The sequence below is a fragment of the Leucopleurus acutus genome, assembly GCF_964270905.1.
Source record: "Leucopleurus acutus genome assembly, chromosome: 7".
Lineage (NCBI taxonomy): Eukaryota > Metazoa > Chordata > Mammalia > Artiodactyla > Delphinidae > Leucopleurus > Leucopleurus acutus.
In genome coordinates, this window is record NC_139150.1 from 84,768,437 (window position 1) to 84,782,133 (window position 13,697).

Sequence of the window (13,697 nt, forward strand, 5' to 3'; positions counted from 1 at the left end):
TAATATTCTGTATGACAAAATGGGAAGAACACATAATATATTTTTTCTGCATTAAATGTTTTTCTCAAGGAAAAACACCTGTGTGGTTGTGTGGTTGCTTGAGTTGTGAACTGAACTAGCCATTTTCCATTGAACACTGTTTTTACAGGAAAGAATGAAAGATAAACTAGTTTTTATTCAGACTTGGATATTTGGCAAACATTTTATTAGAAATAAACACAATTAAAGGAAAATAACAGGATTTGTTGCCAACAATAACATTTGATCTTGCATGCAAAAATGAGAATTTTGGAAAACTTGTATCCTGCACTATGAGCCTAATATAATTCCAATAATTAGAGAATTTTATGATGAGACTGGTGGTGATACTAACAAACATTGTTTATTTAATATTATAAATTAATATGTGTTATTTGAATCATCTTCATAATTCAATAAAAAATATTTTTCAAAAGACCAATGGATGGTGTTACAAAATCATGCATGGATGAAAGTTCCATATAAATGTCAAGACAGAAGAATTAACATCACAGATTATGAAATGTCTATTGATATGGTTTCAGATCTACCTTATAATTAACCTTTAAAAATCTACCATTTATTAAGTGTTGTGTATCAAAGAAGAATGTCCACAATTATCTGAAAATACAATTAAGTTATTCCTGCCTTATATATATCCACATATACATATATATATAGGGTATCTCATGTATCATATTGGAATAGATTGAATGCAGAAGCAGATATAAAAATCTAGCTGCCTTCTTACTAATTTTTTTTTTGGAAAATAGATTTACTTTCCATTAAAATGTATTATTTATGTTAACATGTAATAGGTTTATTATTTTTAATTATTTATTCTACATTTAAAATATATCTGCTCTGACTTATAATATGGTAAATATTGATATACATAACCCACTGGGATAACCTTGCCCCAAAAGAGGTCTGGTCTTTGCCTTCAGCTTCTAGGAGGTAATTTTTGTTTGCTTGGAGGTGGTGAGCTAAACAGGTAGTAAGGAAGTCATTTAAGATAGGGGCTGGCCACACCTTATAGTAGGAGCTGGCTATACCAGAAAGGCCAATAATGTGATTTATGGGTCACATGGTATCATTCGACCTGGAGACTGAGATCAACCACAATCAATCCACCATTATGTACTCATGATTGGTGGATCGATCAATCAACCAATCATGCGTGCATAACGGAGCCAAAAAAATCTCTGAACCCTGGGCTCAGGCAAGCTTCCCTGGTTGGCAATAATCTACGTGTATTTTCACATATATCCTGACTCCATGAGGAGAGATCATGAGAGCTCTGCAGATAATACTTCCCCTGATTCTGCTCTATGAAATTTTTCCCTGTGATAAACTATAACTGTGAGTATAACAGCTTTCACTGAGTTCTGTGAGTCCTCCTAGTGAATTATTGAACCTCAAACTTGCACTGGTGTCAGAAATCAGAGCAGTCTTAGAAACTGTGCCCCCTAACTCTTCACACTCACATAGACAAAATCTCAGTAATTTTTAAGAGTACAAATCTTCCTTAGACCAAAAAGTTTGAGAATCATTAATATGTTTTTTATATGTCTAGAAAATCAAAGAGAGTCTCCTGCCAATAACTAGAGCCCATTAGAGTTCAACAAGGTGTTTAGATACAAGAACAACGTACAAAACCCAAGTTTCCTATAATCAGTAATGATGAATTAGGCAATGTAATCATCATTATCATCATCACCATGATCATTACCATCATCATCCAACAGAAACTATGAAGTACCTAGAAATAAATCTAAAAAGAAATAAACAAAACCTGAATAAAAAAGAAGATATAAAATTTACAGTAAGACCTATTTATGGATCAATATAATATTTATCTAATTGGAAAGATGGAAAGACTCACTATTATAAAGCTACCACTTGTCTCCATATTGATCTATGAATTACACCCAATCCCAATCAAAGTTTCAACAAAGGCTTTTTAAAGAAATTTCAGAAGTTAATTCTAAAATTCTTCTGGAAACAAAAAATACAGTGTTATGTAAAGTAAAATGTCTTGAAGTAGAAGAAAGTGAAGAAATGGTCCTACTAGGTATCATATCACATTTCAAGTTTTTGTGAATAAAAAAATAGAATACTATTTCAGGCCTTGTTTAGCTTTTTGGACCTACCATTCTATATATTCTGAAAATTAAAGCTATAAATTGCTCTCTTCCATTTTTTTCTTCCTATCATGCCAGCAGAATTCTAGGAACATACTCTTTATTGAGGAAGTGTTTACAAATTGGCTTCTATAATTCTTCCCATCTCTGAGTGCATGCTCCTTTGCAACTGGACTTTGCCTTTCTTCTCATCAAGAGGTGGAGTCTATCTCTCTACCCTTGAAGTTGGGCCTGGTCATGTGACTTGCTTTGTACAAGGGGACGTTGGCAAATGTGATGCAAGTGGCAGCTTGAAAAGTGCTTGCACATTGGTGCTTTCCTTCTCTCGGTGCTTTTGGAGTCCAGCTGTCATAATAAGAAACCTGGGCTAGCCTGCTAGATGTAAGGAACACATGTCTCAGCTGCCCTTGTCACACCAGCCAACTGCCAATCATGTGAATGAGGCCATCAAGAACACACCCTCTCCCTACCTGACCCCCAGCTAACCATAGCCAAGTGAGCCCAGAAAAGGTCAGCAGAGAGTTTCCCAGTTGAGTCCAGTCCAAATTGCCTACCAACAAAATCGTGAACAAATAAATGATAACAGCTTTAAGTCACTAAGTTTTGGGGTGGTCTATGATGAACAGAAACCAAGTAATAAAATAACCAATTTCCTGCCAGCATCCTAAATATCAGCAGTTCTTTTTTAAAAAAAATACTATTTGTTTCCAAAGACTGAATTTTGTGAAAAGAAAAAACAGTAGGGTGACAGTGAACAAGGACTCCGTTTGACAATTTAAATGACATATGAGCCTGTTGTCTATTTCTAGAGCTTACTAATGGTTATTTTAAAAAATAATACGCAAGTTTGTGATTAACTTACTCACAGATAATTTGTTCTGCCGGAATATAATCATACATTTTCATTTAGGCACATGTCAAGAATTAGGGCATACTTCAGCTCCTAAAAGTGCTATAATAATTTTGGGCTTAACTCTTCTATCAGAACTTTCCTAGAAGAAGACAACTGTACAATGAACTGGAAATTATGGGATTTAATTCTTCCACTTGTAAAACATATTTAAAAAACTCAGAATGATTAGCCATACATACGAAAGTTTATATTTCCCCACACGTGTCTGTGAGGCACAAACACATCTTGAGAAAGGAAAGATAGACAAAACGCTTAGTGAACAGATATAGAGACAGAAGATGGTGTGGTCCTTCTTTAATAGAGGAAGAACGAATGGTCTTCTTACAAGACCACAAAACACAAGGGTAAAAGTTCAGAAAACAGTTTTCTAGCATGGCCTGCACTTCTTGTGGACAGGAAGTTTCACGTTTTGGTTCGCTACTGTATGCCTCGTGCCTAGAGTGTCACTCAGACCATTGTAAGTGCTCAGAAAACATTGACTGAATGATGGATGAATGGAGAAATGAATGAGTTGACGAATAAAAGATCTCTTGAGACTTTTCTTGCTCTAACAAGAAGCAATGTTTTTACGATTTATTTTTATTTGTCATGTGCTTTTTCAAATAGAGTAATTTTACAGTTTGAATTATTTTAGGCTTCATAAAAGATCACTTCTTCATGAGAATTTGAGGTAGACTGAGCAGAAGGGAAGGGTGGGCACAGCCCTCTGAAGTATAAATAAAGGTAGCAGTTATCACAGGTGTGAAACTATGCTTTCTTATTTCTTCCTTGTAGTTCTGAATACTACTAGTTAAACCACATTTAAATTTGAGAGTAAGGTAATATATACTCATTGATAAAATTTGGGAAACATATAAATATATAAGGAAGAAAATAATAATTACCTGCAATGCCACCATATACCTTTTGAGAATCAATATGTTACAAAAGCTATGACCTCAATCTCTGGACACAAACAGACCTAGATTGCATATTCACCAACTTACGCACTGAATAACACTGGTCAATTTACTTAAACATCAGCTTCTTCATCTGTCAAATGGAAATAATAATAAAAACAACATGAAGTTTCTGTAACGATGAAATGTTATATGCTCAGCCCTGTGTGGCACATAATAATCACTCAATAATATTAACTATCACTATTTTTTATTATTACTATTATATTACTGCCATGGCATATTTTGGTACTTTTTATTTCCCTACAGTTAGTTGTGATTATAATTGTGATTACTACTACTGTTATAATGAAGAATATTTTGGTCACATATTTTCTTAGAACTCCAGTGAATTCATTTTTCTTTCTAAGCAATAGTATTGGTTTCTTAAGCATTTGCAAATTTAGTTGTCCATGTCCAGAAGCTTCATGATTTCATATTCCTGCTCCTCCTAAGATGCCTCTGACCTTCTCTTTTCCCTTCTGGGATTCCTTTCCTGGGCACTCCTTCCTCTGCCCACTGCCCTCTTCTCTCTGCACTCTTTGGGTACCTCACTCCTAGAAGTCTTCACCATGACCACTCTCCAAGTCCGACTCCTGTCTCGAGCTTCAGCCCTATAGTTGGTTTTCTGCAGTGCACTGCCAACTGGATATTCCTTATATCCTCAAACACAACTAGCCCCTCAATCTTTCTTTCTTGAGGACGGAACATGACATCATCCGCCAGTTTTCTGAGCCAGAAACCCAGCAGTCCAGCGGTCGTATTAGCCTCCGCCCTCCCTGAACGCTCCATGTTTGACCAGTCATAGTGTCTTGAATCTGCCTTCTCCCTCCTCCTGCTGCCACTATTCTAGCTCAGTTGCCTGACTTTCTTTATTTATGGGACCTGGCAGTAACTGTTGTCCCAGTCTCTGGTCTTCATGCCTTAAAACCATCACGTACTCTGTTCAAGAAGGTAAACCTCTGGAGCCTTCAGCTGGGAATTCTCAGAGGTTTCCTGTCATGGGCACTGAGCAGGGTAATGTCAATGCCTAGAATGACATTCAAGGCTTCTGTGACCTGGTATTAACCCTTCTTTCAAGCCCCAACCTTGTTACTTCCCACTTTATATTTTGGTGGTGACACGATCATACCACACACACACACACACACACACACACACACACACACTCTGCTGTTCAATCCCTCCATGTCTTAGGACGTGTGGTTCCCTCTGATGGAAATGTCTTCCCCACTGTTCTTGCTAATGTCCATTCCTGTCCTCATACTTAGCTTCAGTATCACCTTCTCCAAGTTTCCTTACACCCAGAGTCGGGCTAAGTCATCCAATCATCCTCCTCTGTGCTCTCTATTTGAGGTTGAAAGGACACATCCTGATGGCCAGCTTGTGCAGGGATGAGACCGCATCATGTACACACTGGTAGCCCCTCAACAGATGCCTATGGAACCAAGCAAACTCTTTTTGTTTCCCCTCCCCTCCCCTCACTTGTTCAGGGCTACAGACATAGGTCTTAGTCACCCTAAGAGCTTACTTCAATGTTCACTACAGAAGGATGCTCCAAACAGGTGTAACTACCTGATAGGTAACAGCAGACAGGGGTTAAAATTAAGGTTAATTGACTGGCGTTTTCATAACAGAGGTGTCTATGAGAAAGTCCTCAAATCTCACTGAATTGTTCCTTATTATGGTACTTAGTAACATCTGATCAGTGATCAAAATATACAATAGGATTTGGTTGTGAGATATGACTCCATTCTGCTATCCAAGAACCCACAAATATATTTAAATATAGAAATAAACTTAGAAAAATTCATATTAATAACCAGAGAATATAATGGTGTCCATAAAGTCTGGAAATAGATAATATGCCTTTATTTTTTGTTACAGATTGAAGATGTCCTTGGTGACGTGTGTTTTCACCTGTTCGCAGACTCACCCTGTTTGCTTAAGGGGAACTCGGTAAAGCTACATACAGTATATATCAGCACCATTGAGAGAAACTGTCTTTGATCCACATCATAAAATTGGACTCGCAGCACTACAAAATCACCAAAATATAATTTTGACAAATGCCATGTCAAAAAATGTAGACATTGGATTTTCTTAGGGAGCCCAAGCTCCTGAAATAAGGTAAGGAAACCCTTCCAGTATGTCAGCAGCCTTTCTTGCTTCCATTGCATGCATATTACACAGGGTTTGGAGGTAGCCCTCCAAAATATTAGCTGAAAGCTTCCTCGCAAAGCAGATCTTTCCCACATCCTTCCCTGCCGTTCCTCTTTAAGAGGTGTCAGCATGGCTGAAAGAATGAAGTGGCTGTACATTGTTTGGCAGTGCTATTATGTGCTTAACATTTCCATAACAAAAGTGCCACTCGACTTCTCCCCGATTAATGCAGCTCGAGGGCTCTTGTCGTCCTTTAATAAAACATTGTTGAAATCATTTATTTAGAGCCCCTGGTTACTAGTGGGAGAATGACCATCTTTGTGCCAAAATATAGTGTATACAGTCCACTATTTTGTAGTAGATCATTCTGTTATTTAAGAAATTGATTAAATGGATGCCTTAGAAGGTATTTATGCTAATAGCACATTACTTATGTCATTCAAATAGTCAGGGGTAAAGCTTTACAACTGTCCAGCAGAAGCAACCCCTCCAATAGAATACAGTGACCTCCAACTTTACTTAACCCACAAGGCTGCAAGACCCACTGGAAACCCAAGCCTCCGGGAAGGGGAACTGCTGTTGGGCCATAGGCATTGTAACACGATGCTTCCCATTGTAACACGATGCTTCCCAACAACCTTGTTCTTGGGGAGCTGGGAGAAACCGGGTCAGCTGACAGTGTTTCAGAAGGTCCTAGGTATAAGAGGTCAAAAACCAAATAATGTGTGCTTTTCTTTTTACGGGTTCAAAAAGGGGCACACGAGTTTATGTTTGAGAACTTCCACGGTTGAAACCAGTGAACTAATCATGCAAGGTAAAGTTGAAAGTAGAAAGGTTTTCAATGCAGAGTTTGAGGTCTCTGAAAGTTCTCTTGTCCCTTTCCCCCTCTTTTTATTCTATACAACACAGCATTGCTGGGATGGAGTCGGGGTGCATACGTTGGGAGTGGTGAGTAAGAGACCCCCTCCAGTCCATGCGGTTTCTCTTGACTCTTCACCCAAGAGAGACTGCTGGTTCTAAGTCATCTTCACCCATGTGGACCCCAGTGGGAGAGTTGCAGTGCACCCCAGATGTGTCAGAGCATGGCGCCCCCTTAAGTTTGTGGCAGTTGGCACCAGGAGCTGTTCCTTACTTATGGACATTGGTCAGGGCCCTGCCCACGCTAAGGGATGTCCTACCACTTAGTGCAAGAATTTAGTTCCCTCCAGCCATTTTTTTCACTTGACATACGTATATTGCCCGCGTACATTGCTAGATATTGTTGAAAATAAACAGAGACCTTATGTTATGTCCATTGTGGTCATACACAAAAGCGTTGCCATGTCCTTGGGTGAGCAGTGAAGCCTGAACCTCCTTCCATTTACTGTATGGTCACTGTCAGCTCAATGAACTGCCCCCTTGTTCTCCACCATTGTCCCACACTCCCTTAAACATTTGTCACTGAGGTGCCTCCAAAGACAAATAAACTGTCACTGAGGATGCAAACCTGCTAACGGGGAAATGGGAGCAGCCGGGAGGACACAGATTTTCTATGAAATCCAAAAGGAGCTGCTCTCACTCTGGAAGACTTCTGTTAGAAGTCTGGCGCTCTTTAAGATCTCCGGGAAAAGTCAGGGATACCTTTGCCTTCCGTAATGGTACTTCCAGGCATTGTCCATGAGACATTTGGCCGTCTCAAATGTCCAAAATTCCAAAGGCTCCCCAGACACCGTGAGATATTACAGATGTCAACAACTGTAAAAATCCTTTCGGTCTAGGAACAGATGGCAACCTCCAATCCCGTAACCTAACATCTCAGCAACCTGTTCTGGAATCTACTAGGTCTGCAGAGGGAAGAAGAGGGGCCCCTGGGCTCCAGCATAGAACTGTTTAAATTAAAATGGACCACCGATCAGTGTTCACTTTCTCCAAGGAAGAAAGCATAAAGCTTCACGTCCTCACTCCCCAAGAGCGAGCTGTGTTGATTTACTCCGGGCAGATGCTTTTGACAGGACCCTGTAAAATCAAGTCGTGAGTTTATTGTAGCAGTTAATTATCAAGCCTTTTCTAGTGCTAATGCCTTTTACTTCTTACTGGGGAAAACTGGGCCTTTTACTGGGACAAAGACTTAACTTTTAGTCAAGAATGTGTTAAAATAACATGAGGAGGAGATGATTTAAATATATTTAAGGACAAACGCAGAAGCATTTGCTAACTCGTCGTTTTGTAAAGAAAGCTGATTTCATTCACAAGTCTCTTGGAATACTCTTTGTTCACTTCCCAAAGAAACAACGCTTTCAGCTTTATTTTAACAATATGTTTACTCAACCATTCAGGTGACGGGGTTCTAGCCACACACCACTCTCCTGGGCTGGTCTGACACCACAACTATCTCAGACTTTCTGATGCTATGCATATATGAATCTTGGTTTTAGATGCAATAAGAATTGCCTCAAAGCCCTCCATAAAAGCTGGGAAGAGAGTGAATTAGAGGCAAAAGAACCTCGAAAGTAGGGGGTGGGAGTGGGTGGGAGGAAGTTGGAAGGGGGCATAGCTTTGTTAATTACTTCAGGCAGCAGAGAAATCTGGTTGTGTTTTCTCAGCACATGTTAATATCATATAAAGAGACACGAGATCTTGCTAATCTGTCGACCCCTCAGACAAAGTTTATTTGTGGTGACTTTTAAACTCCTGACTTGCCTTCCAATCACCGAGTTTAAAATGAAAAGCTTTAAATAAACACCAGGAATAGAAGATAAATAAACTTTTTTTCCCCCTTGCAAGTGCCTAGCTTGGCGAGGTTCAGACTCAAATCCCCAGAGGACAGAGCGCTCTCTTTTGTGTTAATGTTTAAAAGATTTTCCAATGCCGGAGTTTATTCCTACTGCAAACATTTCTATTTACAAGGTCAAGTGTATCAGCACTCGACACAGCTTAAGAGTGTAATTATTTATCTAAGGGCGTTTGAGTGTAGATCAGTAGCTCTGGCAGGAGCCCAGCCTTCAGCCCACTGCTAAACAACTCCTCACAACAATATTACAAGTTCTGGTAATTGTTCCTCTCCCCAGTATGTTTACTTTTGCCCGCCCGAATGTTTTGTAACAAAATTTTGTACTTTTTTACTCAAAGTGCGAAAATGACTTTGAAGTTGAGTCTCCCAGGTTTCCTAAGACCTATTGATAACAGATGTTATTGGCATGTTTGATTGTAGGAGAATGTCTAAGAGCCAGAGAGGACGCTCCGGAGGGTGGGGGGCAAGGGGAGGGTCCCAGTGGAAAGGGGGAGGGGAAAGAAATGTCTGGGTTAGTCCCAAATGATGTGAAGCCTCTCCACAAACGTAAATATCAATGGAGACCAGTCAAATTATATCTTGTAGCTGCCTCATTTACAGATGTCTAATTGTTCATTAAATTGAAGGCAGAAATAATAGCCCTCATTTCTTGTCTTGTACTGTATTTTAATTTCAGTTGATGGTTGATAGATTCCCAGTGGCTCCTCCACCCCCCTCCTCACCCATCATTGGGTTAACCACAATGTAACTCTGGAAAGTAACTACACCATATTCATTATTTAAAACTCTTTACTGATGTACACATTTTAATAAAATCAAATAACAACAAAAAAATACACAAAGCCACCGTTACTTAAAACATTGGACTTCTTTTTTTAAAAAACAATGTCTATAAAAATACAATGTTTAAGGCAGTTTGGAAATGCGTTTATACATTTCTACAACGTCCATAAATTCTCTTGAAAATAAGAATGTTAACTTCAAATCTATAAAATACACTGTACATTTCAAAATTGTTCTAGATAGAGCACACTTCACAACGGACTGTGGTTTTGGATCCCTAGTGACAAACGGATTCTTTACATTTCAGGGAGCAAAGGTGTACCATGGATGCGGATTTAAGTTTTTTAATTTCTTTTAAAAAATAAATTATTTCTGAAGCATACAATTTATAAAAATTCTATATACAAAATACAACAACTGGTAACAAACCCCAGTTTTAATACATTTTATATACGAAGTACCAGGGGTGAGCGCCCTGATAAAAGCAGAGGCAATATATATTCTCCGCATATTTGTACGTACAATTTCTTGATGTAAAGAAAATGACAACAAAACAAACATCATAAAGAGGCTTTCATAGATGGCAGTGCAGAGCTCTTTTAAATATAAAGTTGCATTGTTCAACACCACTAGCAACTGTTTAGATCAGAATTTTTGGATCCTTAATCCTAAGAAATGTGCTAAGAGATCAGAGTGGTGGCAATGAAATTAAAGTCAAGGGCTAAAATTTACCCAAAACTAATTAAGGAAAATTAACCCCTCTCATGCTTGCCCGCCCGCCCCCCACCCACCCCCCCCAAAAAAAACTGAGGATTCTGGGCGCGGATACCAAGACTAAACGAATGAATTGGTTACGATTGCAATGTCTTCACTGGCCACAATAAAAGTCGATTACCGGCACTTTTCCCCCCCCTCGCAGGAGAAACGCTAATAAACAGCCTCTTTGCAAATATAAATCCTCCTTCAAAACCCCTGCTCCGAACCCAGTCCCTTGAAACTCTTAAGACCCCCACTGGTCGGCATCCTCTCTTCGGAGTCCAGGACTACGGTTCCGTCCTCCCAGGCCCGTTTCATGTCGGGGGTCCGGAGTTAGGCTGGTTTCTGCGGGGAGTGTCTGGAACCCGGAATGGGGGCAGGGGAGGATGTCCAAAAAGTCCTGCTCGGGAGAGGAGGCGAAGGTCGTGCCAAGAGTCAAGGCGGGGAGACCGGCTAGGCAGAAACCACCTAGAAAACGTTTTGGAAAATACCCCCGACCACCCCTCTGTTCCCGAGCCACAGGTGCCCCGGCGCCGACCCTCCCGTGGCCGACGGCGGGGGGCCGCGAGTGTTAAAAGAGCAGCGGTAGCAGCAGCAGGAGCAAGATGGAGGCGAGCGGGGTCCAGGCGCCTCGGGTCGCCGAGCGGCAGCCGCTGCTGCTGCTCCTGCGCCCGGACCCATAGGGCAGGTCCCCGCGGCCGCCCGCCGCAGCAGCGCCGCCGCCCGGGCGCGGAGGGTGCGGGACGCCGTCGTCGTCGTCCAGCGGCTGCTCGCCGCCCGCGCCCCCGGCGCGCTGCTCCTCGTCGTACTCCTCGTCGTAGTAGTCGTCCAGGCCCCCGTCCGAGCCGCTGCTGCCCGGGCCGTTGCCCAGCTCGGCGCCGAAGCACAGGCGGGCCATGTTCTCTTTGACCGACTCGCAGATGGGTCGCTCCAGGCCGTCGCACACACAGTCGTTGAGCAGCGCCGCCTTGGGCACGGCCAGCATGTCCTCGATGACCGTGCGGCACTCGTCGGTGCAGCGAAGCCCGTTGAAGAGCTTCCCGCAGTAGGTCAGGTAGCGGCTGAGCGCCAGGTTGCAGCGGCTGTCGCGGTCGCAGCGCCGCCGGGCCTCGGTGCAGCCCATAACCCCGCCCGCGCCCGGGCCGCCCGCGCCGCCGCCGCTCGTCCGGGGCAGGCACGGCTCAATGGCGCGCTTGGTGGACTTGCAGTTCTCGTCTTGCGCGCAGTCACAGTCCTCCAAGGCGGGCCCGCGGCGCGTGTGGTTGAGCTGAATAAGGGCCGAGATGCAGTGGCTCGGGCAGCGCCAGCGCGACGAGAAGGACGCGGCCGAGGCCGGGAAGGCGGCGGCGGCGGCGGCGGCCCCCGGCGCGTCGCCCCCGCTGCGCTGCGCCAACACCGGCGCGCACGCCTCGGCGTACTGGTTGTAGGCGTAGCTGCACTCCGGCTCCCCCTGGCACTGCAGCAGCGCCTGCCAGCAGATGAGGCGGCGGCCGTGCGCCAGCCCGGAGCCCCGCGGCGCCGAGCCCAGCAGCTGCAGCAGCGCCATCAGGCACAGCCAGGCGCCCGGCACGGTCCCCCCGCGGGCCCCGCCGCCGCCGCCCAGCAGCCCTGCCACCATCGCGGGCAGCGGCGGCCGCCGGGCGAGGAGCGGAAAGGACACGAGGCGCGGGGAGCGGCGGACGCGGAGCCGGCGGAAAAGTTTGCCCCAGTCCTGCCAACTTCTTGCATGAGTGTTTTCATAAATCCATGCGCGCCGCTGGCTGGTGCCCCGCTGCTTGCAGAAGGTCGGCTCTCGCTGGGACTGCAGGGGCTTCCTAGAAGTGCAAGGCCGCGGAGAACCCCTCCGGTCGGCCCCCGGCAGTGGCGGGAGGCGCTCACTGCCGCCCCGGGGGGCTGCGGGCCGCGGGGTCGCGGCGGGGCTGCGGGACCGCGCGGCGCCGTGGGTGCATTTTGCTCCGCGCCTGCAGATCCGTTGTGCGGCCGCGGCGGCTCCTTCCTCCCAGGCTCAGCGCCGCGCCGCCGCCGCCGCCGCCGCCGCCGCGGGCTCTCGCATCGCGCCGCTTCCTGGCTCGCGTCCCGGCGCTGCCCGCCTTCCCGCGGCCCGGCCGCCCGCGTCCCCTCCCCCTCCGCCCGCGGCGACCCCGGCCTCGGCCGAGCTCCGGGGAGCTCTTTTCGGGCGGCGCGGGGAGAACGGGAAACTCAGCGCGGCCGGAGAGCGGCTCCCGGGCTTCCCTCGGCGGCGGCTTCTCGGGTGACAAGGAGCCCGGGGAGCGGATCCGCTGAGCCTGGCTGCGGACTCGCTCGCAGCGAGGCTTTAAATACAAAAGTGGGCCGGGAGCCCCCGCGTGGTGCCGCGGTGCCCCCTCATTATGCATGCATGGAAAAGCAAACAAACAAAAACATTAGCAACGCTCCTCCGGCTCGCCGAGCCCTGGCCCCGCGCGCTCCGAGCCTGCCCGCTTTCTCCTTTCTCCACTCTCTTTCGCCCTTTGCTCGGCCCCCTTTCCCGGCTTTTCGAGATGCTATTGGTCCCGCCTGTTGTTGTTGAAACTTTTTTTTTTTTTTACGAGCCGCTGGAGTGGGGTTGCGGAGTGGGGGAGGGCGGGGAGGGTGGTGGGCAGCTCACATTCAGGCATTCAGGGCTTGAAAGGAGCGGCTTAAGGAGCCTGACAGAGGCCCGGGAGCTCCTCCTACTCTTAAGGAGGCTCGGATATGGAGCCCTTGCTGGAGCACAGAACCAGAGGGCAGAGCTCAGGGGCAGCTGTTTGCAACCGGCTCGTCCACGGTCCTTTTTGTTTGGTTCTTCTTCTTCTTTTTTTTTAGGTACTTTTATTAATTGTCCCTGGCCCCCATGTGTGCTTTCTACTGGATTCAGAATTCAGTTTGTTTTTCGAGATCCCCATCTTGCCTGATCATCACAGGGGGAGGAGAGAAATCAGAGAATTTGATGCGGGATGTTTAAACTTAAAAGAAAAAATCCAAATGCACAGAAGAAAGAGGCACACGCTTTAGTTAGGGAGATACTGATGAGATATTTGCAAATCCTTCCTCTACCACCCCTTCACCCCCCAGCACCCTGTTGCCAATGACAAGTATGGCCCTGGAGTCAGACATCATTGCCAATTGCAAGCCAGAAATCCAATAAGCCAAATTAATTTTTTTTAAAGAATATAAGTTTCTAACACAGACGGCAATGAAAAAACAGTAATAGT

General features: G+C 44.9%; 1 protein-coding gene across 1 annotated transcript; it reads right to left on the reverse strand.

The window, feature by feature from the left end:
• Positions 1 to 11,030: 11,030 nt before the first annotated feature.
• On the reverse strand, positions 11,031 to 12,201 carry GAS1 (growth arrest specific 1). Its single transcript, XM_082842678.1, has one exon. The coding sequence runs from the start codon at positions 12,101 to 12,103 to the stop codon at positions 11,057 to 11,059; it is 1,047 nt and encodes a 348-aa protein (XP_082698804.1). The 5' UTR covers positions 12,104 to 12,201; the 3' UTR covers positions 11,031 to 11,056.
• Positions 12,202 to 13,697: the final 1,496 nt, after the last annotated feature.

Bases quoted from the DNA above. Each gene is read 5' to 3' on its own strand.
- GAS1 (XM_082842678.1), bottom strand. From the start codon at position 12,103: ATGGTGGCAGGGCTGCTGGGCGGCGGCGGCGGGGCCCGCGGGGGGACC.